At 40.5% G+C, this 24525-nt stretch overlaps 1 protein-coding gene across 2 annotated transcripts in view; it reads right to left on the bottom strand.

Moving 5' to 3' along the window:
• ntrk3b (neurotrophic tyrosine kinase, receptor, type 3b) overlaps positions 1-24525 on the bottom strand; it is a 204773-nt gene that overhangs the window by 88087 nt on the left and 92161 nt on the right. For both annotated transcript variants that reach the window (XM_028586046.1, XM_028586038.1), the window contains exons 5-10: positions 22202-22356; positions 21429-21571; positions 18534-18675; positions 12769-13074; positions 8238-8293; positions 6200-6302 (exon numbers count right to left, since the gene is read on the bottom strand). In XM_028586046.1, the coding sequence (XP_028441847.1) occupies positions 6200-6302; positions 8238-8293; positions 12769-13074; positions 18534-18675; positions 21429-21571; positions 22202-22356 (905 nt within the window). The remainder of the gene's footprint in view (positions 1-6199; positions 6303-8237; positions 8294-12768; positions 13075-18533; positions 18676-21428; positions 21572-22201; positions 22357-24525) is intronic.

Genomic DNA, 24525 nt, shown 5'->3' on the forward strand with positions numbered 1-24525 from the left:
TACTGTACTTGAGTAAGTGTACTTAACGGGCTATGCAAATCACATTTAATTAAAAGATTTTTGGCTGGAAATGTGCTTGACATTTGTACAGACACATAGTTGGAGTGTCTGTCTGCCCGTCTGTCTGTAGACGGACATGTCTCCCTGCTCAGGGGCAGAGCTCACTCTGGCCACTGGAGGCCAAGCCAAGCAGTGATGCGGTAAATGCTGCTGTGTGTGTGTGGGCTGATCATCCCCAGGCCTGGTTCAGGTAATGTAGCGGAGAAGAGGGTAAGCCGCCCTGACACACACGCCTGGATCACAGAGACTAGCAAGCCGCAGTGGGGTACGGTTTATGTATATGTGTGTGTGTGTGTGTGTGTGTGTTCTGGTCATCTCTGTGATTTACCTACTTGTCTATCTGCACCTGAAAACTGCCTATGTTGATTAAATCAAAACCCTAATGAGCGGACTGGCCTATGTCTTAAAAATGTCACAGTTTCAGTTCACACAACATGCTCTACTGCTCACTGAGAATGCCCCACACCTGTACGCTCTGAGTAACAGTGTTGACTGGATGGCTAAATGTCATTAAATGAGAACAGTGTCTGCTCACCTTGACACAGATAGCATCCTGCCCGGCCCCTCTAACTGGGCTTCATCTGACCCTGACTTCTTGGAGTCTCAGCATTTATGAGTCATTTGCTTCGTTCAGCATTTTCAGCCTCATAGTATTTAATAGGGTTAAAGACTGAGGGCCAAATTTCTTTCGCATGCATTCTGCACTTACAGACTTGTGTGTGATTTATCCAACAGCCACAGTGGCCTGAAAGTGCAGTTTGTCCTTTTGGGAAATATGCTTTGTTGCTTCCCTGCCAAGAGTTAGATGAGAAGATTGATACCACTGTCTATGTCTGTATGGCAAATATGAATCTACAGCCAACAGCCTAGTTAGTTTAGCATAAACACTGGAAACACCAACCTGGCTCTGTCTAAAGGCAACAAAGCCTGCCTGCCTCTAAAACTCTCTTCACATTATATATATATATATATATATATATATATATATATATATATATATATATATATATATATATATATATATATATATATATATATATATATATATATACATATATATATATATATATATATATATATATATATATATATATATATATATGTTTAATTGGTACAAAAACCCTTTATGTAAAAGTGACAAGTTGTGATTTTACCAAGACATGGTCCTATCTAAACAACATTATAGGTTAATTTCAAAAGACTCCCAAAATGACACATATGAGCGTTATATTAATGCCGCACATTGGCAGTTTAATCATGTGACTCTAGTCATGTGAGCATTCTATTTAATGTAACGTTAACTCTAAACCTAACATTTTAAATATTTAGTTAATGCTGTGAAACAGAACAAATTAAGTTTAGGCAACAAAATGAATTAGGTTTAGTAAATCAACAGGGATTGGCTTCAAATGAGTGCTATTTTCTGCCATAGAAAAAAGAAATTAGGTATCGAGCCATACACCTGCATGTGTATGTATGTAGGTGTTATAAGTGTATTGCACATTGATGTGATTTTACATATATTCTTGTAATGGGTTGTCTATGATGTAATGCGTATGCATTGTGTGTTAGTGTGGACCCCAGGAGGAGTAGCTGACTGCTACGGCATCAGCTAATGGGTCATTTTCTACCAGAATATAAGAAAAGATAACTTGGGAGCATACATTAAAAGAATGTTTTAGAAAAAAAAAAAAACTTTACTGTACTGAATTCATCAAAGGCAAATGTGCAAAAAAAAAGAATGATACACAAATACATCAAGAAAAAGATCCATATTTGAACAAATGATTAATAACTACCATTGTCTTGCCTTCTAAAATGAACGTCACTCAGTACCGTTTCCTCCGTCATTTGTCACTTCCTCCTGACATGTCACCTCTGCCTTTGATTGTTTACTGTATATTTTCAGTCTAAACTCTGCAGTGACATGGAGCCAAAAATAGAGCCTGTATCATCTGCTCCTTATATAAACACACAGCAGCTGCCAACAACTATTGTGGATGAGCCACATAAATACCCAGAATGCAACACAATGTGGCATTGATTCCAAAGCCCTATTGGGACCCTCAGAATTAATTCAAAATGGTTATATTTAAAAATTCAGATCAGGGTAAGTTACTGTGTTGTTATAATGACAGAGAATGACAGAATACCACCAGGAACGTGACAACTTTCTCTTTCACTCTTTTTTGCTATTGTATAATAGCAATGTTATTCTATTAAGTTTTAGGTATGGTTGTGTTCGTGTTCTGGTAAAGCCTGAAACATTTTCTGTTTTTACAGTCAGTTACAGTTTTAAAAGACAGGTCTACTGCACCCACTCTAAGAAAAAATTGGTGCACCCAATAGGTCTAAACACAAAAAAATATGGAAACGTCTTGTTTGGATCTCTGCTCAGGAAATTTTATGTATGAAGACAGGGAATATGACACAATGATATACATTTAGTTGTCTATTGGCTGCACTTACAGCAGCAGGGGTGGGGTAATTTTCTACCAGAATATAAGAAAAGATAACAGGGGAGCATAATACTTATTACTAACGTGCTGTGTGTCTTTTTCTAAAGAAGCATTATTGATTCCCTGCTGACAAAAATCTGTGTGAACGACACTTCAAACCCACTAGTGTGAATCACAATGTAAAAGATGAGACTGCTGCTTAGACAGCAAGATGCTTTAGCTGGGAAGGTAAGTTGACAACATATTGATCAGAGCAACAGGTTATGTACAGCGCGCACACATGTGCACACAAACACACGCAGGCAGGCACAGTATCTTACATTAAACCACGATTACAACCACATAAACTGAGCTGGAGTATATCAGTCAGAGCTGTAAGCGCAGGGCAGCCAGTGGACGGACCTGGCGGTGGGCCTTGAAATGCTAGCAAATCAATTGAATGTATTGTAGCTCACACACACACACACACACACACACACACAAAAACACAGAGTTTTTATTGGATGCCCAGAAACGGTCGGTGATCAAACTCAAACAGCCAAAAGAGCCATAGTGATTTAGTGGAGCGAAAATCCATTATGGCTCCATCCAGGTAATGACTTCTTCAAGCCTTCCAGCTGATTCTCCAGAACAAGAGTGGGAGGGGATCACACACACACACACACACACACACACACACACACACACACACACACACACACACACACACACACACACACACACACACACACACACGACAAATCAGGCTATTGTACCAAACAGCGTGAGGTCCTGAAAGAGTCCACACCGACATCACCTCTCTTTAAGTCTTTTATACCTTCAATCTGTCACAGTGACAGTGGAGGCGGCAGCATCTCTATTTAAACTGAAGTGGCTTATGTACACCCGCAGTCTGGGGATACAAACTACTACCTGATAGAAAAGGAGAAGCCTAGATGCCTCTTATTTGTTAATCATTACATGAAGACATTATGGCAACAATAAGGTAGAACAGAGCTGAAACACACCATGCTGCACTACATGCTCCACAACACTGACCTTAACGTAAAAACTGGAAACCATCATCGGTAATGGCTCAACTTGGTGCTATGCTCAAGCTTCAATATGCTTCTATTTCCATCCATCCATTCCAGCACATTAGTTCATAAAACTAGGTGTTACCTTGAACAAGGCAGCTGAGCTCAAATGACTCTTGGGAAAAATGTGAACAGAGAAAAGTTTAGGAAAATATGCTTTTCAGTCTCTCGACGGAAAATGTTTTGGTGCCCTTGAGCAATGCAGACAATCTTAACATATCGTAGGAAGCATGCAAGTCTTGCTGGAGAACCATGTGGCACTCAGTGAGATAGCCACGCAATGCAATAAAAAAAAAAAAGAACCCCCACAGTGTCCAAGAGAACTTTGGATGAGATAGATTACTGCTTGGCGAGTAATGAAACTGCATTTGAAGAGTTGAAATAACTCCTACAGAAGTCTGGATCGACAGGAGTACATTGTCAGGCTAAGCCTGACAAAGTGTCCGTTACACACTAAAAATGGCAAGTTTTGAAGAAAATTTGGATGGTACAACAAGGCAGGCCTGTTTGTTTCTTTAGGTGAATGATTGTAAAGATTTACAAAGAATATGTTTAGGTCATTTCCTCTCTGACTGGGATGTTTTGGGACTGATTGGTGGGATTGCTGTGGATGAAGTACACACGGCGATACAAAGAGCCAATGAGGTTTAACCATGTATCAGCTCATTTAAATAGTTCACATTACTGGATTGTGTCAACAGTTAACTTCATTTAATATTGTATGTGGAGTTTTCTATGGGTGCAAATGTTCCACCAAAACCAGTTCCTTCCCGGGAATATTTAGCAGAACCACTGTCACTGCATCAGGAAATTAGCACCAATCAAGACAATTGTGATTGGTTTAAAGAAATGCAAACAACCCAGAGCGTTTCTTTTGCTCCTATCCTAGAATATATCTGTGGTGTAGCCAGACTCAACTCCACAGCAATGCGAGACTACTCTGGCTCTGACACCGGGTGCTCTGAGCATTGAAACATGCTAAGCTCTCAATGCTGCCAGCAATATGAAGCAGTGCCTCCTTTTATTTGAAAGCAAGTGTAGAAATAAGGCAGAGCTGTAACACAGATATCAAAACTACTCTGTTGTGTGTCAAATGCATCTACGTGCTTTAGATAAAAAGGAATAAGAAATTCAGTTCACGGTAGATGCATCATAAGCAAGCAGCTGTGGCAACAATTAAAGTCTATCTCATAGACTGTATACAAACACAAAGGGTCAATCTACCTACAGTACATATCATGGAGTTTATGATAATCTGTATGTGGTCTCTTATACGCAAACATATTGCATTAATTATCTTTTATTTCTTATTTTGACAACTTTGTTTTTCTGGGTCGTTTGTTAGCACAGCATACATTTATATGACTTGCCATGACATTACAAAGACGTCTGTAAAGCCTCATTAACTACTGTTTAAGACTCATCCTTGATAAGAGCCAGCTTTAGGCCAATGCAATAATTGCCAACCCCCTAAATAATTACAGCGGAGAGTTCCTTACCAAGGTAGGTAACAAACACTAATCCTGTAAAGTAGCTAATTAAGGGGTGGCTGCGGCTAATGCTACTCTACACCATGCTTACGGTATGAAATGAGGAAAATGAATGGTTTGAGGTGTTGGGTCCCGGTGGCGTGTTATTAGAACATAGCGTGATGTATAAGAAGAAAGTGACAAATGCTAGAAATTGACGAGTGAATCCAAACAAAACTCACTGAGAAGAAGAAATGCATATGGGTTATGATCAGGAGCTTGTTGCAAAGGGACGCAGGAGAGTGCATTTTGTGAGCGATACACAAACTCACCCCCCACAGTCCACCAAACACGAGCAAAAGCCGCTACTCAGCCTGCCAACTGATAAGCTGCAGTTGGGTGGGCAAACACTTGAAACCTGAATCACAGGACCTGAGCCGCTGCGGGTCCTCTCCTCTCTGCTCTCTGTTCCTAGATCAGCCCTATGACAGCTTTCGCCTCTTCCATAACGCCAACGCCACAGAGACAAGCAAAACCTGGAGCTGACACAAAATGAAAGCTCAGCATGCACAAAAGCCATGTTTAATCCTATTGAATTTCTCAGCATGATCGACAGCGCCGAGTCCACTAATTAATTCAGGATCCTTTCCACAATCGCTCTAGCAGACACGGTGAATGTGTGAAGTGTATGTACAGTGCATAGACCTCGTTTGCATGCACACTGCCCTTTAGTATTGATCTAGCTAGTCTCTACGTGTGCATGTGTATGGGTGGTTGCAAATGTATGGCCTTTAGCAGGACACACAATATTCCAACCCTGGAATATTCTAACCCTGTAACAAGCACTAAGACCATTAATAGTGCCTCCAAATGGGAAAACCCTCTTTTTTTTTTTTTCCGAATGAGTCCTCGTGGGATGTGACTAAAGTGTAGTAGAGGTTCTTAAAAAAACATGCAGTAAAAAGTAGGACTTCTACAGTAGCTGCATGTGTACATTTTCTGATGAACAAAGGTTTTGAAGAGAAGATTAGCTGGGGGAATGGATTCTGCACAATGATGCAACCGGCAGAAAGGAGAAAACAAAGCTAACTGTCGGCCTGCCTATCTGCCTGTCTGCCTATTTGCGTAGACTTACCTTTCATACCGAATTTGGAGCGCCGGCCGTATTTGTTGATGAGAACAAAAAGGACGAGGAGGAGGACGCAAGCGAAGCCTGCCAAACCCACTGCGATGGAAACCTGAGAGAAACGAAATGCTGAGTCAGACGGTGATCACATCATAATCCTCTCCACATTTCTGATCACCTTAAATACTGCAAATCAGAGTTTAATCCACTAGATTGTGAATACTGCTTTCTCATAGATTACAGGAGTCTGGAAAAAAGCTACCTACAGCCAGATTTACTCCCATTGCAGTTCGGAGAAAGAACTACAGTAGGTACAAGCCTGGCTATTCATCATCATAACAACCATTTTTTTTCTGACCAAATATTTCAATTGAAAAAACTACAGTACAGAATAAATAATGTAAATAATAAAAATATAGACTGCTGCTTTTTTCAGTTGACATAGGACAGTTTGCTTGTTATAATCACAGACAGGATTTAACGTTCTTATCTTTAATGCAGCGTTTAAAAATCCAATAAACAGTTGTTTCTTCTCTAAAAAAAAGGAAATAAATGAACAGATTAAGATTTAAACTGAACCATAGTTAATTCATTTGTTTTACTTGTTTTTCCTGTCAAGTCAAGTCAAAATGTGTGCCATGAAAAAGGTCTATTGGCACAGCAAGCCTGGGGCTGTACTGAGAGAAATACCTTCTAACACCAAAAACACAAGAGCTAAAGTGTAAGAAATTCCTCTTTCATATGTTTATTAGGGCTGGGTATTGCCTCCAACGTTACCATATGATTGCGATAGAGCAGCCAAGATATGATACGTATTGTTTTGAATAATGACCATGTCTTACAGAGAATTTACTACTACAGCTGCTCTTTATTATTCTGTTTACCAGCGATTGCACATGTTAAAACACTTAAAACTCAGGCTCACAGAGATCTTAAAAGTAAAATGAAACATTTTGTTTTTGATTCCAGAATATTAATGAATGCAAATAAAATATTCTTTCATTTTTAAACTTCACATTCTTGAATTAATGTTTTTGTTTGTTTTTGTTTTAAGATTTTTTATTTTTTTTTTTGCTTTTATTTGATAGGATAGCTGAAGACAGGAAAGAGGGAGAAAGAGGGGGTACAAGTTTCAGCAAAGGGCCACAGGTTGGACTTGAACCCAGGCCACTGCAGTAAAGACTGAGCCTTTTCCCTATTTTTCACCGGGAGCGTCTGCGCCGAGTTCAGGATGCGCCGCGGCCCCCGCGAGCAATCACAGCCATTCAAGTCAATGCTTGATACTCCACCAGCTGCACCACGGTCCCTGAAGCAGCTCTCCGCTCCGCTAAAGCTACGCAAAGACCTGTCCTGCTAACTAGCTCACGGTAGTAACTGCCCCTCAACATCATGAGGGGTGCCTTGTGTCTCGGAGGTAGAGTTACCCCATAACCAAAAGGTTGGTGGTTCAATCCCAGGCTCCTCCGGCCACATTTTAAAGTGTCCCTGAGCAAGACACTGAAATATATACAGTATGTCTACTGCTCCTTATATACTTAGAATGGGTTAAATTGCAGAAATAAAATGTCACTACATTGTACTGTGTGTAAGTGACAATTAGGAATAAAGTTTGTTTGTTTTGTTTCAACGTTAGTTATACCACCTATGCTTTTCCTGCTATGACGTGTCAAAATGTCTGCCATTAAAAAAAGCCCAGTAACAACGGCAGTGACAGCATCTCTTTCCATATACTGAACTACAGTGGAATAACACCAGTGTTGGTTTCAAACATTTGTACAGAATCCTCCATATTACATACAGTTTCAGCAGCACACACAGAAGTATAGTGTTGCCATCATGAACATCATTAATGTCCAAACACACACCTTTGAAAAAATGTTGTCTTTGTGCCTCAGCACTGTGTGTCAACACACAGTACAAACCCCTAAAAGGGTCCTTTGACTAATAAAAAGCAGTGCAGATTTGAAACACACAGCAGCTCTCTGTTAGGTCCAGGGGCAACATCTTCAGTTGCTGTTTCATCAACATCATTAAGGAGAAAACTCACCCCAAATGTATCTTCATCTGGTCGGCCTGAATCACCATCTGACGGCGTCGAAGGAACTGCAACACGAAAACACAAAACAAGCATCAGTGGCTGAGAATGAACCTTTAACATCTGTGGTTCACTCCCACACTTTCCAGTAAATACGTAGAAACTGAGGTATAAACTCTTGTATGATTTCTTATTGCAGTGTGTTCTCATGCACGGTGGCTGCACTAGAAGTAGTCAAGTCTGGTTTATTCCACTGAACCTGTTTATGCACCTATTATCACGCTAAAGCAGTGTAAGTAACACTTAACACGGGGTAATGCACAGCCTAACAGGCTAGAATAAGACGACCTGATGTGCTCTCTGGTGTACATAATTCAGAGCATATTTTCAGTATCTCCACAAAGCCAAGTGGTTTAAGAAATGTTTTGTGATAGTTCTCATTACCAGTTGAAAATATTATTTAGTGCTTTCCTTATTCATGTGTCTCTCATTTTAAAAACAAACTCTTGCAATTAAGAGCGCTTGGCCCTCGTATTTTTCTGAGTAATGAATAATGTTAAATCTCACATGGATTGAAGTTGTCCTACTTAAACAGGAAGAACATTGCCACTGTATTGGGCCATAATGGCTTGAGAGAAAATGTTAATGAGCAATACATTTTTATGTGTCAAGGCTGATAAAAGGCTTTTGATTTAGAAGTCTGTACAGACAAGGCTGACACCTGTCACACGGTTCCTAACAAAGCCTGGAATTTGCTATCCAGTGTTGAGAAAAGTAGCAGAAAAGACATTGTGATTCTTTTTGCACAAATGCATGCTTGTGCTTACATACACAAAGAGAGAGAGAGTGATTAAAACATGTTGCTTTAAAATTATACACGATACAAGCAAAACAACAGAAAAGAAGCTCATACGGCCAAGAGCACCAAATGTTAAATAACATTAAATGAAATCAGCTGAAAAATGCACCGCACCAACTCAAACTTGACATATTTGTCCTAATAAATGTGACCCACAAAACTGGAGCCTGCTGGACTCTCTCAGGTAAAGCTCAGGTAGCACAACTCTACAGTCTACAGTATTGTATATGTATCAAAGCTGCATTGCAGAATGTGAAAAAAAACCCACCAGAATATAAGTAGAGTTCACACATCTTCTTGGAGCTCCACTTTTCCCCTCACACTGGCATATGCATGAACTGAAGAGCCAATAGGAACGCTCTCTCTCTCTGAAATAACCTGTGATTGGCCAAAGTCTCCTATAACGGGCTAGATTTACATAAAGCCTGAGAACAGAGCCAAGGGGAGGTGCAAAAGTCTAGTTCTCTCTCAAACCACTTGAATTACAATATGCTGTAAGATTATTATGGACTTTTTGCCTACCACAGCTATAATGTCTCAAAATGATCCTAAAATAATTCATTGATGTTAAAATGCTACATGTCACACCTCTATTAATGAGAGTTTTTGCAAACAGCAGAGGTGTGGGAAGAGTAAGGAGAAGAGGACAGAACAAAATGAACTGGTGTCAGGGAAAACTCCAGTCTGAGGCCTCCAGCCAGGACATCAGAGAGTAATTGTGGGCAAATTAATGGCCACATGGTAGACTGGCTGCCACTGGCTCAGACACACACAGTACACTAAAGTGCATTGCTCTGTTTGTGTGTGAGTGCGTGTGTGCCCTGACTACCATCTCTCTGTCCCTCCTTCCCAGCCTTCATCCCTCTCTCCTCTCCTCCCTCTGCCCTCCTCTCTCCTCAGCATTATTAGTATCAGTCTGCCTGTCACTCTCCCTTCTACGGCTGAACTCCCTTACACACCGCTGCTATAATGTTTCACACTCATCATCTAAACACTTCTCCCTCACTTGCCTCACTCCCACAAGCTGTGCGAGTGTGCGCGCATGTGTGGCAACATGAAGTCGTTGCCCGCCTAATGCAGCTCGCCACACGGTTGGCGTCCATCCGTCTCCATCCCGGGCCATGCTGCAGGCTCTATAATCCATGACTGATTAGAAAGAATGGCCTCATATAGAGATGGAAGAAGACTCTGATGAAGGTCAGAGATCAGACCGGCCCACTTAGTTTAGGCCGTCAACAGTGAGGCTGCCACAACAGCCTGAGGCCAAACCACACATCACACACAGGAGATTTACGATGCAGTGTGAGAGCAGGCCAAAACATCGTTACAGTAATATGACTGCACTAACCGCTTCACAAACATTCACACATCAGCAGCTAACAGGCTGGGAAACTAGCTTGTTTACACTGTGGCTGCTTAGTTAGGGGTTAGAGAGGAAGCGTTATGCACGCTGAGTTACTGATTCAGTTCGCATTAAAGAGAATGACTAATTCCTGGGGTGTCCTAGCACATACTGTACCACATGACTGCTACATGCCTGGTTTAATTCCTTTGTTGCATGTCATACTCAGTCAGTCTGACTGGTTTTGTTGGTTTTGTTGAAGCGGTGGTTATAGGGCTGTAATGAGAGCAATACTACCAGCTACCTGATGAGCATTTCTTTCTCACTAGATTTAGTGACTTTTAAGAACCTCTTAGCAACATTATTTCTAAAAAGCTTTTAGAGACTTCAGACCATCACTGGAAAAGCGAGATATATAATATTGTAATTCGTTTCCATGCATGCTGCTCAGAGTAATCACAGTCCACAGCTCTTCAGCCAACAGCACGGCGTCTCGCTCCCTCTTCTCTTGCAAATTGAGCAGCAGGCAGTTAGCCGACACAAATGCTAAGCCTTATGCAAATGTGATAACGTCACCAATATGCAAATGACCGTATGACATAATTTGGCAACTTTTTGAGTTAATGCTAGCTTCTTTCATTAGAAAAGAGTTGGCAACAATGTACCCACTGTGTGGAAGCTGCTCCTGGATGCTGCTATATATATAGTTCTCTGTCCTTCTCTTGGAAAATTTCACTCCAGCCACCTCTGCCAGCGTTACCTGAGATATCATGCGTAGCCCCCAAGAGGCTATAGTTCTCGTTTTAAAATTAGTCAGCTTGAAAGATTTAAAAGTTAGCTGCAGACTGCATTTTTAACCATCTGATGGAGATACTGTTAGCTTGAATAGCTAGCTAATATTATTTGCTTATTAGCTACAGACGATAAAATCTGATGAATTGATAGTTGTGTGCTATAAAGAGAAGTGAGTTTTGTCTACCATCCAGCATTGCTGAAACAAATTATGAAGAATTTTGAATGGTAAATCTGCCACCGTTATCAACAATTGTGGCAACAGTAACTAAGGGAGCAGGGCTTAGCGAAACATTGAGTGAGGTATCAGCTGCTCAAGTAGAGCTGCTTACTAACCAGCAGAAATAGAGTGTGGTTGTACAGTTCACCTTACTGTGAGAGAGTGTATGGAAACGTATGAGGTGAGCAGGGCATCACTAAAGCATCTTCTGAAGCATCAAATATCCCCTTTTCTAAAAAAGAAAGGCAAATAAGCATCTGGTGAATTTGGAAAACACACACTGAGCGGCTGCTGCTCTGCTTTAGAGACCTCAAACAACTCTGAGGTGTAAATCTCTTGACTGTCAGGGAGATCCATGCAGGGAAGGTGAATGAGAAATGCTGCCTGTACTCTCTCTCTACAACCTGAGATGCCCTTGAGCAAGGCATATGAATGAACATAGCATTCAGTATGAATGTAGCAAAGCCTTCCTGGAGATCAATAATGCTATCAGAATCCAGAAAACCGAGCAGCAATTCCTAACAGCTTTTTATGAACTGCAACACAAAGTGATCAAATTTCTCCATGGTTACTATCTTAAGGGGGGGGGGGATGGCAAACAAACAAGTAGTAAAAACCAAAACCAAAGAAATAACAGGGTTAAATTTGAAAATACAAACACTCACCTAGTTCCACTATGTCTGCAAAAGAGAAGACGGAGAAAGTTACACTACGTGAATAAACAATGACACAAGGTATTAACCTTGGAATATTGACCATGAGGAGAAATTTGCCAGTCTTTGTGGGTTTATTCCCCCTCCCTATGCACTTAGGATGAACTGCTAGCGAACAATCTACCTGACTGAACTGTGGTTGAACCCTGGCTGCGATCCAACCAGCAGGGATCAGCTGCACAACCTGCACCCTGTGAAGGGAGATTTTAATAAAAACTAAAAGCTCCCAATAGTTCTTCCACCTGGGATGGGACCAGCAATTAATACAACAGGCACTTTAAACGAGAAATTCAACTAGTTGAAGACTTGTTCCAATCGTGATGCTCATTTCCTAAAAGTGGGCAATGCTAGCTCTTGTGGGAATCAGGGAGTTACTTGGCAGTATTTCTCCTTTTCTCCTGTGTTTTATTCTTATTTAAATCAAGAAAAATAAAGGTGATGTTCAGGCAGTAAAAATGTGTTAATAACACTTGCATAAATGACATAAACATTTTACCCATGAGTATACTCTCAATTGTGATTATGGGGACATCAGTGCTGCCGGCTACCAACAGTGCATCACTCATCAACCACAAGCACATTAAGAAATAGATACCAAGCAGAAATGATCCACTCACCCTTTTCATCCATGTCGGGGGCCATGAGGAAGTGACCATACACTGTCTTGGTGACTGTTCCCAAAGGGTTGCTGGCCTCAAGAGTGTAGTTGCCATTGTTGATGTGTGTTGGGTTCTGGAAGGTCAGACAGCCCTCCAGATAGTCCTGGTAGAAGTCCATGTCAGTTCGGATGTAATCGTTCTGGAGAATCTCCTTTTGCTTGTAGAACCAGCGCAGCTTGGGATGGGGGTAACCCCGAACCGTGAACTCAATGCAGGTATCATGGCGCTGCTCGGGCTCAGCCAGTCTCAGGATGACTGGAGGAACTGCAGTGAAGAGGGAATGTCGTTTATATGACAGATAACCATTTTAGGCATACTGACACTCCATCCATAGTGTGAGGGAAAGAGCAGAATGAACAGATCCTAGATCACCTAAATGTTATATTTCCCTTGTGTTAAAGCATAAGTTGAACTAGTACAAAAACCTTCATGTGTTGAGAAAGTTCCACAACCCTTGGGCTGATGAAAGCCTGCCCCAGAAGGACCTAAACAATGCAGACTAAAACACAAAGTTGTTTTGATCTCTTCTTGAAAGCATGACATTTAGGAGGCAGGTTTCTTGCCAGGGAGTGGCAATGAGCCTTTTACAGTGTGTTACATATTGCAGCAGTAATTGGGACGGTAAGGAAAACAAAAAGATAGAGGGACACCTTTTGCTTGAAATAGATAGAAATCTCTTCTGCATATAGCACATAGCACATAACCTCCTTTTCTGACGTGCAGCAGAAACACCTCTAAATCCACAATTCCGCTAAGCTGAGAGGCAATTTATCAATTTAATACCATCAGATACATTTCATAAACAATTCATCCACTGATTTGTCTTTGCGATGAGTTACTCTTGCAGCTTTATCATCAAAAGGAAATATTTGGCAGATGGCATTACCTGGCAGTCTTTCTCTGTGTCTGTTCTACATACCAGACGCCCCACACATACACACACACACAGACATAATAGATCATGTCTGAGCAATGCTATTTACATTAGCTAGATCATTGTTGCATGTGTGTATTTTTGTTTTCAGTCAGACAACACTGTGCAATGTGCTACTTAGTAGTACATGTTTTCCGTTTATAATTTGAATTAAGAAAAAGGGCCGGGGTTAATGAAGTAATTTATTAATTACAGGACCCAAATGGGGGATTTGCATGGCCGCAATATTTACCTGTATTTCACTCAAAAGCCCAAATGTCAACCTCAATGAGCACTAGAGGAAAGTCAGAAGATCACCAAAGTCAGTAGGATTCATCTCTGGGTATGAATGTCTGTAAAAAGAATTGGTGCCAAGCCATCTGGCAGATGACACAAACTTTGACCTAAAAACCAAAGAAAAGGTATCCCCAAAGTCATTAGGGTTCATTCTCTGGTGACCATGAATGGCTGAACAAGTGTAATGGATATCTATGTAAAAGTTGTAAAGATATTGCAGTCTAGACCAATGGTGTAGACAGAGCAAAATTGCAATGCAGCTAGCATGGCTAAAAATGTGTCTACTACACCAGGCCAATAGATGGTTATAACGCAGTCTGTCTCAGCTGATACTTTTGCAGTGCAATAAATCAAATTCACACTTACTTAAATTAAATATAACCTTTTGACGCCCATTGAACGTGGAGCTTTTGTGGCTCCTGGGGGTCCATGAGCGCAGGGCAGTTGCCCCCTTGGCACCTTTCGACCAGTTGGTAATCCATCATGGGAGCTTTGTCAATTCCAGTGTGACTGCTTAGAACAGGTACAAACACTTTTGTGGTCAAACAACCAAATGTTGTACAAACTACTTCTTTTCTAGCATAACCCCAAACTAATTGTACACACTGCACTTGGGCTTTATCATTAATAGACAGTAATAGACTGATTGATTAAATTCATAAATGTCATTCATTGTTGTTGATTGTGTACCAACGGATGTTTTCGAACCAAAATAATCACCCATTAAAATGATGGAAAAAAGTATGTATTGGTGCTTGTAAGCTGTTATTTGATAAATTGCTTTGGTGATATTGTTCCTGTTAGACAATAGTGACAATAAACTCATTGAATTGCACTAAAGGCTAAGGCAAGTGTATGTGTGTAAGTGCTGGTGTGGGGGCGTGTGCAGAGCTGTGATTGTGAGCTCAGGAATAAAGAGAAAAGATAGAGATGAGAGAAAAGAAACGAAAGAGAGAAGAGGGAGGAAGATTGGCATGAAGTGAGGGTGGTATATAGCTGTACAGCCTAAAGGCAACGAGAGAGAGAGAGAGAGAGAGAGAGAGAGAGAGAGAGAGAGAGAGAGAGAGAGAGAGAGAGAGCGTGAGAAAACGAAATTCTCTTGTTGACGGACAGTTAGGGGCCAATCCATTTTTCCTTCAGCATGGCTGTCACCTCAGTCTCAGTAAATACAATACAAGTCATTACTGCGCTCCATACTGCTCTGTAACAACATGGTGTCCTTGTGGCGCTCAGATAGATGACAAGCTTTGATAACTACATTCCTTTGATCTGTGAGAACACTGAATGCAATGTTATCTAGTGGTAACACTGGTGGCATATACCAAATGCCATGTTCCAGCCAGATAGGACGACATAGCTGGCGGTGACAGGCGAGTATCATGGGACAGATATCGCCACATATTCCCTCTAGGTTTAACCACATTGTGATTAAGATTTTAACCTGTAAGAAGCAGCACAGCGATATTATGTCGAATCTCCCGAGGGATTCAGTCACAAAATTTCCTCATTAATTACTCATTGTTAGAGGTAATGCCTTGCTTTACCTGTAGAGTAGGAACAGAACTATTAACCAGAGATAGTAACACCATGCCTATACAGTAGGGCTAAAGGAAAAAACATGGTATGTGAGTCCACAATGCTGTAGAGCTGCTATTGTTCCACGCAGCAGCAGAATAATGGGTCTGCAGAATTTTAAATTGTGGTTAATTACAGTTTCGCTAAAATTGGGAACTCATCTTTGAATGCAGAGAATGTTACTTGACGGCTGGTAATTTCGCTGTCAATCAGATTACTCCCTAATCAGAGCAGCAGTTTAAGCTATTTTATGACATTTCCAGAGACAATAGGCTGCACATGGGAGGAAATGTAATTACCATCGGAGCATGTGGTGTAAAATTAATATGTTAATTTGCAGCACCAGCAGAGAGTGTCAACAGAAAAAGAAATGCCCGGAGATGTACATCCATTGAGTGGCCGTGTGGAGGAAGCCCTGAAGACTAGGTGTTGCAAAGTCAATCTGTCATTCTAGCATGGTGCTTAGCAGCTCTGCTTCAGAAAGGAGTATTTGAATTGATGACAAATCTCCCCTGTCCTGTAGCGTGATGCATTGCAAACAGCCACAATAGATTGTGCTTTACAGCCAGCTTGCTACAAAGACAAAATTGTCAGGCACCTTTAATAAATATTGGCTTTGAATACAGTCCGTCCCAAATCTGCCCAGGGACAATCCACAAGGTAAACTTATATAAGAGCTGACATACAGTGTAATTCATGGTCAGGACATCAGAGGAACAATCTGATGGTTACCAAATCATTGTTTTATCATTTCTGTGTTTTTTTTCCCTATTCTCTTTCCACTCAGATCAAGGCAAAGCTTTCATGTGGGCTGGAGGGTATATTCTTGCTAATTGGCTACATCAATTTCACTTGGTTTGTTACTGTGCAACACCTCATTGCATTTTAAATGTACCTGCATAATTTGGTTGTTCTGCTTGATAAAGGAGATTTTTTTTCCTGTTGTAAATTATTCTCTTAGACTGTAAAGTCAGTAATGCAAGATTTATTTCAGTTCCCAACATAAGTCCATCAAAGCTGCCACAAAAGACAAAGAAAGACAAGAAAACTGGTGTTCTTGCCTCCAAGTTTTCATACCAGCTACATGAGATTTTTTTTCTTGACTCATTATTGGTCTTTGCTGACTGCCACTTTGTCCACTTAAACTAAAATGCAGTGATGACCATTCCTGTTACGATCTGCGTACTGCAGAAAGGAGAATTACATTTTTTTTACTAATATTACTAATAATATATCCATATAGCTAAATCCATACATAATTTATATCATAATCCTGATCTAGCATCATGCAACAAGTTGTTTATGATTTTAGATAATATAAGGTGATTTAACAAAATCCCAACCACCAGATTTACTGCCTTTAAACCCAGCCAGGCCAGCTTGTCTTGGCTATGACCTAATAGTTACACTAGCTGTAGGACATTGATGTATGCCTCACCTGACTGGCAGAAGCCTAACAAATAAGCTGTCAACTGTCATTTCATTACTCAAAGTAAATACCAGTATTTTCAAATTGTGTGGTCTTTTGGTGCACTGGATTATTAAATCGTACCAGCCTGGCTGCCAAACCATGGCAGTGCCCAGACGAGTTGATGGCCTCTAATGTGGATAAACCACTAGCTCAGTGGTTGGCTGAGATTTCATTCCTTACAATCATTACACTGGCAGCGTTCACTGATTAGCACCTTCAAACACAGAGCCGCATCATTTCACATTTTAAGCATTAGAGTCTTATTCAGAGCATCCATGAAAAGTTAGCAAATGAGATCTAATACCCAAGAAAGATGACTACAGGTGTTGTGGTGAGCGAATTGATGAGATTTTTTGTTATTGCACGATTGATGGAGATTGTTAGTCAATACAGATGTTCACACTACATTTATCACTGGGCTAATCTGTACCGACCCTGCATTTAATCAACAGCATACAACATGACAACCTGGCATTTCTGGGCTCACCAGCAGCTTAGCTCTGAGGAGGCAATATCGGTCTGCCAGTCCACCACTTTGGACTTTTCCTCCAGCGCCACCATGACGTTGACATATTTGGCATTAAGAGAAGTGTCTTGACAACTATTGGATGAATTGCTATGAAATTTGGTACAGACATTCATGTTTCCCTCAAATTGTAATACATTTCACCATCATTAGGTCAAAATTTGTCCAATACTTTGGTTTTACTTGCTATGCCAATGCTATTCCCATCAGCCTCAGCTGCACTTTGTATTTAGTGCTAATAAGTAAATGTTAGCCTGCTAATACACTAAACTAGAATTGTTATTGTGAACATGTTAGCATTTAGCTCAAACCAGAGCTGTGCCTATGTACAGACTCACAGAGCTGCTTGCGTGGCTGTAGACTCTTAGTCAAATGAAAATCAACATCTCTTAACTTTGGGTTAATAAACCCTGGAAAAAAATACAACAGTGTTAAAGTTTGTAAAGTAATTTTTACTTCCAAAAATATTCTAATTAAGTGCATTAGCCAACAATGTGACATCCCGCAAAATTGAGCACCCAGAAGACTCAATTCTTAACCCAGGTTTTGTTTTTTTCCTTATGCTATTGTTGTCCTGGTGATATTACTATACATAATGTGTTCAGTTTGGGCCAAGATACTAAATAATGCAAATTAGAAGAGAATGAGCATCTATTTTCTGTCAACATACCTACTTTTGCAAAACATAGCATATGAACTTTGAATCTTAAAGCAATACAGAGCTTTAATCATTTCAAAGGAATAATGTTTTCTTAATAACACGCAAATGTAAGTAACAAGATGCACAAGGTAATCTATAAGAAAAACCTGAAGTGTCGATTTGAAATGTGTGTTATTGTGTCCACTATGAGCTAAAATGTTGCCTTTAGCTCACTCCTGTCCCCTCTGCAGGGCATGGCCAGAGTTTTCCTTGATTGAACTGTAGGAGAAATCCAACTCACATTGTACGTTGAGCTGGATGGAGGAGTTTGTCATCCCCACCACGTTCTCTGCAATGCAGGTCAGCTGGAAGTTGTTGTCATCTCGGCTGATGTTGAAAAGAGTCAGGTTGATAGAGTGGATGTTCGGCCAGTATACATTGGACTAGAGAAAGAAAATAAGACACACAGAGAGAGAAAAGAGAGACATTTAGGTATGTGAAGGATATACAGCATAAATAGTTATATTACTAGGGGTTTAAATATTTAATCACAAAATTAAAATTAAAGTTAATTATTGATTGATTAAAATAGATAGAGTATACAATACCAGTGGGAATTAATTACTGCAGTGATTTAGTCGTATTAATGTAGTGCTAGAATTACAGCAAAAAAGCGTGATATATTGTACATTTTGGCTCTAATGTGACTGATTCACAGCTTTTCACCTTTAGATAACCAAATACAATGCTTATGCTTCTCTTCTTGTCTTCAGTTGGCCAGGTTCCCCAAAACCTCACTCATCCTGATGAGCTACAGTATCCGTCTACCCTAAAACATCGAGCCTGAGGCTGAGGTGACTTTCATCTGTAAAGTCACTGCAAGCTTTGAAGACAGATGACAAATACAGCCACACTGCATTTTCACAAACTGCTGTTCCCCTCTTCTTGCTGTTTATCTCTGCTGTTGTTGTTGCTGTGGCGTCCCTGGGGCCTGGGTTAGCAGGCACACTGTGGGTTCAACCCAGGACTCTGTCTCACAAATCTAGCTTTTTTTGCAGGTACAGTAGATCATCATGGTAATGCTGCACAGCTAATCAGAGTGCTGTACAAAGCTGGTTAAGCCGAGGCCCTGTTCTTCATATGACAATAAGTGAGGAAGCTTGACTTAATTGATGATGACATGACACAAGCCTGTTTTTTAACAGCAAGCTTAAAGTGTATCTGGAGCTGTTGTCATAGCAACACATTCAAAAGCCCAAACCTGCAAAGGTCCATGCTAATTCACAGTTAGCTGGATTGTGTGTTTTTAGGGACAAATTAACTCATTTTTAGACACAGTATGATATAATTATGATTTTAGATGGGAATATGCAGGTTATTCAGAAACCATTACAATCTGTTGGTGTAATTATCACAATATATTTTTTTCAGTGAAGTGTTAAATACTTATACATGATGAAGTATACAATAAAAATAAAATAGTTACACGAAAAAAAGAACCAATTGAAATTTAGTTTTGGATAACATGAGCAAAAAGACATGTTGGTAAGCGTGTGTTCTGACAAGAACTAAGAAAAGAGATCATATTTCTCCTGTATTAGCTTCTCTGCATTTACTTCCTGTAAAATCCAGGACTGAATTTAAAATCCTTCTTCTGACTTACAAAGCTCTAAATGGTCAAGCACCATCATATATTGAATAGCTCATGGTACCATATTGTCCAACTAGAGCACTGCGCTCCCAGAATGCAGAGTTACTGGTGGTTCCTAGAGTCTCTAAAAGTAGAATGGGAGCCAAAGCCTTCAGCTACCAGGCTCCTCTCCTGTGGAACCAGCTCCCAGTCTGGGTTCGGGAGGCAGGCACCGTCACCACATTTAAGAGTAAACTTAAAACTCTCCTCTTTGATAAAGCTTATAGTTAGTGAGTGAGGAGTTGCAGCGTTCCACCGGCAGGGGAGGGTGTGTAGCCACAGTCACGGCGCGCCCCTTCCCTATCTCTGCAGCTGTTAGTTATGCTGTTATAGTTTTAGACTGCCGGCGGATTTCCTTTGGCACACTGAGCTCCTCTCTCCTCTCTCTTTTTATCTGTGGGTAAAAGCTTGTTACTAACCTAGGTCTGGGGCGCTTGTTCTCCGGAGCCCTTATGTTTTCTTGCCCTGCAGTTTTCCCTGGATTAGGGTGGCACCTAAATCATGTTTGCAGCGTCACTGTGGTTCTGCTCCACACCCTGCTACTCCCTTCTATGCCCTGCAGTGCCCTGCTACGCCCTGCAGTGCCCTACTACGCCCTGCAACGTCCAGCTAGGTCATGCGGTTTCCTGCTACGCCCTGCTACGTCATGCTATGTTCTGCTACACCCCGCTACGCCCTGCGTATTTATTGTGACTATAATTGCCACTGGGTCTGTCCAAGGTTTCTCCCTAAAAGGAAGATTTACTCACCACTGTTGCATTAAATGCTTGCTCTTATGGAAATTACTGGAATCGTTGGGTCTTTGTAAATTATAGAGTGAGGTCTAGACCTACTCTATCTGTAAAGTGTCTTGAGGTAACTCTTGTTATGATTTGATACTATAAATAAAATGGAATTGAATTGAATTGGTATAAGATCAGGGGATGGCAAGTTGTCAGAGGTATGAATATTATGTCCTAGCCACCAGGTGGGTCATTAGTGGTGTTATGATGCTGCAACAACACATGTTTTGCTCTCACATTTGTGAGAACCTCACTAATAGTGTAAACATCATCAGTCATAGTGTAACTGGGTTCACTCAATAACTGACTGCATACATAATGGGATTGTGGAAAACATTGTGGTGTACAATGCACAACACAATAACACCAATGACAATGCCGGAACAGACATACTGTACATCACAATGAATGTCCCTAAGTCTATTACCCTGGTGCATGATGGGAGGTTTCCCAACACACCTACTGTACCTTGTGTAAGTGCAAACCCATGATCAGCTCCTAGCCAACGTGAGTGTTGATCTTGTTTTTGACTCTCTACTCACGTTGCCTTTACGTTGCCCAACCTCAACTAGCTAATTGTTACCCCTAATGGTCCAAAATAAAAATAAACAAATATATGTTCCATAAATAGTTGGGTATTTTGGATATAAAGAAAACATACTGATAACACTGTATCCATAGCTCTGTGTATGTGGTTGTGTGTGTGTGTGTGTGTGTGTCTGACCAGGTGTGTATTGATGGAGTGCAGGCCGCTAACAGTCCAGTCCACTTCAGGCAGCGGTGATCCAGATCCATTACAGCTCACGGTCACATTGTCGCCCTCCATTACCAACACACTGCTGTGGCTCACGCTGATCTCTGGTAAGTCTGAAAACACACACATACAATTACACACACACACACACACACACACACACACACAGTGTATGTTCATGTTAATACACACCTGTCACTGCATGTGTCTACATATTTTCACAATAAATCAAGTAATCACTTTTCATTAATGTAACAAAATTAGTACAAAGGAAGCAATGGGATACACACACACACACACACACACACACACACACACACACACACACACACACACACACACACACACACACACACACACACACACACACAAGATGTCACAGGGATGAGTCACCACCAGGAGATAATACTGCAGAGTCTACAGCTTCTGTCAGAATCAACACACAGCTCCCCACATCAGATTCACCCTCTGAACTCTGTCACACCTCCACCCCTTCCCGCCTCCGCTCGTCTCCCTGCTCCTCTTCTCTTTCCTCTATTTCACCTTTAACCCTTTCCTTCCTTCTCTTGCTTTTCCTGTCTCCTTCCGTCAAGCACTCATTTTCACCCTCCACCTTTTTCCCTCTCCTTTGCTCTCCTCTGTTCTAACCCCTCCATCCCCCCTCTGCTGCTTCATCTTCCTTTCTCTTTTCCTCTTTTTATATGCAGATCACACTCTCCTTCTCCCTCTCTTCCTCCTCTTACCACAGTTGTGGATGTACATGTTGTGCAGTCGTATCTTGGAGGCTCCGTTCTTGCAGTACAGCTGCTGTGTGTGGAGCCCGGCCTCTCCTCTCTGCTGCCACAGCTGGATCCAGCGGATATCACAGCCGCAGTCAAACACCACGCCTTCCAGGCGCCTGGAAACACACAATTAAGAAACAAAATAATCAGCAATGACAATAACACCAGTCGAACCACTAGGGATGTAATGCAAAGGTGCTATCCATATCTCTTAATGTCACAGAAATATCTGGGGCCATACTTCATGATTTATCTTAAAACACTGGAGGTTGTGTGTATAATGTGAATGTAAAGTTGGTTTGACGAGTCTATGATTAAAATTGAGAATGCTATTGACAAAAGTCTAAATCTGATGTTTAAGAGACACCTCTTTTTCACTTTAAGAAAAGGTTTTGTTATGTGTTGTTAATTGTATTTTCTTTAGCAAACCTACCATCTACCTAAAAATACAGACGCCAAACACTTTCCACACTGGTATCTCGAGAAAACATGCAAATAATGGAAGAGAGATTAGTATAAACACACCAAGCTGCATTCAGTTCATATCTTCAGCAACATACATGTTACTGTAGCAGTGACACAGCCGTCTACAACTGAAGACAATAAGCCTCTTCAACAACAGCAAAAATAACACTATTTAGCATGACAGCAAGTCACAGATGTTTTGTAGGGTTGAATACGAGGAATTTAGATCCCATTATTTCCCGGGAATTTTCGTCAAAATCTGGGGCATCTGTGTGCCCCTGTGTTTAAGATATGAAAACTATCATATGGTCCTCAATTAATGCTACAACGCAACCGTCATAGCTATAGCCCAATATTGAAATGCCATTATTACTGTAAAAAAAGCTTTGTATTGTTTTTCATACTTAAATGGCAGCCTACTGTACATCTAAATTAGGCTGAGTGACATTCAACAGGTGAAGCATTGTTTACATAAATAGCCCTAAAAATATAACTAAACGTCCAACGTCTCTCCATTACTAGTGTGTTTAGCATGTATAGGTCCTGAGCATGTTTGTCATTCAGGCCTTCGTTCAATGTGTGTGCAACTATACTAAAAATTGTGAATTTCCCCTCGCGGGATAAATAAAGGCATTCTTCTTCTTCTAACAATTTGTAAATCCCATTCCTCAAACAACCAGTCCACACTGGTCTGGTTTGTATATATAATATGTAATATCACCCTGAGGCCATTTTTACAATTCCTTGTCCGTCTGGTTTTATTTTCTAAAAAAGCTTGTAAAACATCAACCCTGTTGTCTATAGTCAATCAATGTACATAATTTCTTTCAGGAAAACCTGGGCTATTAGAATATTTGTGCTGTAGTGAGGTCACTTGAATGTAAAAAAAAGGTTGTATGACCTTAAAGACAAATAAATAAATAAAACAGAAAATTAATCTCACAGATATTTATTGATATCACACACAGAGCAATAACAGCTAAGCCAATCTCCTGTCTAAATCAGTTCCAATATGTCTTGGGTGTCAAACTGTGAAGAAATAAACATTATAACTTATACAGTTGACAAAATATATAAATTTTTTCAAAAAAAGTCCAGACGCTTTTGCCAATAATCAAAATAATAATGTCATATTTATTGATATCACACACACAGCAATGCTACACAAGCATTTGTGTTGTCTAAAACAATTCTCCTATATATTTGGAGTCATCCAGTGCAAAAATAAACATAATGAACATTATAACTCATATAAATGACAAACTATTTACATTTCTTCAAAAAAGGCCCAAATGTATCCCAAAAATCTAAACAGTGACGCCATTCTTCTCTGTAGAAGGGTAATAGACCGTTAATCGATATTTTCACTTTGTATCGATAATATTGGATCATTGATAATTGAATCGATAATTCGATCCAGATCAATGTATCGTTACACCCATAGTTTCATCATTGTTGGATTTATTCAAATCAACAGAACAGAAGAAAAACAATGAAGGACAGCACCGCGGCATTCAAATGTGAGCAGGTCAAAGGTCACAGCAGTGGTAAGGCTCTCAGTGTCAGGCTTTATTAGCAGCAGGCAGGTATCATCAGGCTCCTCTTTACGTGAGTTTCATTCTCTCAGCAGTGTGCCGTTTGAAAGTCACATTATTCTACATTGTATCCCACCTCTGCATTTTGCATATGCCCAATTTGGAGGCTGTGATTGGCCAATTCTGTCAAGATGAATGCCTGTCCAGATGTCCTTGACAGAGGTCTATAAGATATTGCAGAAAGCATGAATAATGTATGCGCGATGTCCACCATGCTATATGAAG

The sequence above is a fragment of the Perca flavescens genome, chromosome 1 (assembly GCF_004354835.1).
Source record: "Perca flavescens isolate YP-PL-M2 chromosome 1, PFLA_1.0, whole genome shotgun sequence".
NCBI classification, from domain to species: Eukaryota; Metazoa; Chordata; class Actinopteri; order Perciformes; family Percidae; genus Perca; species Perca flavescens.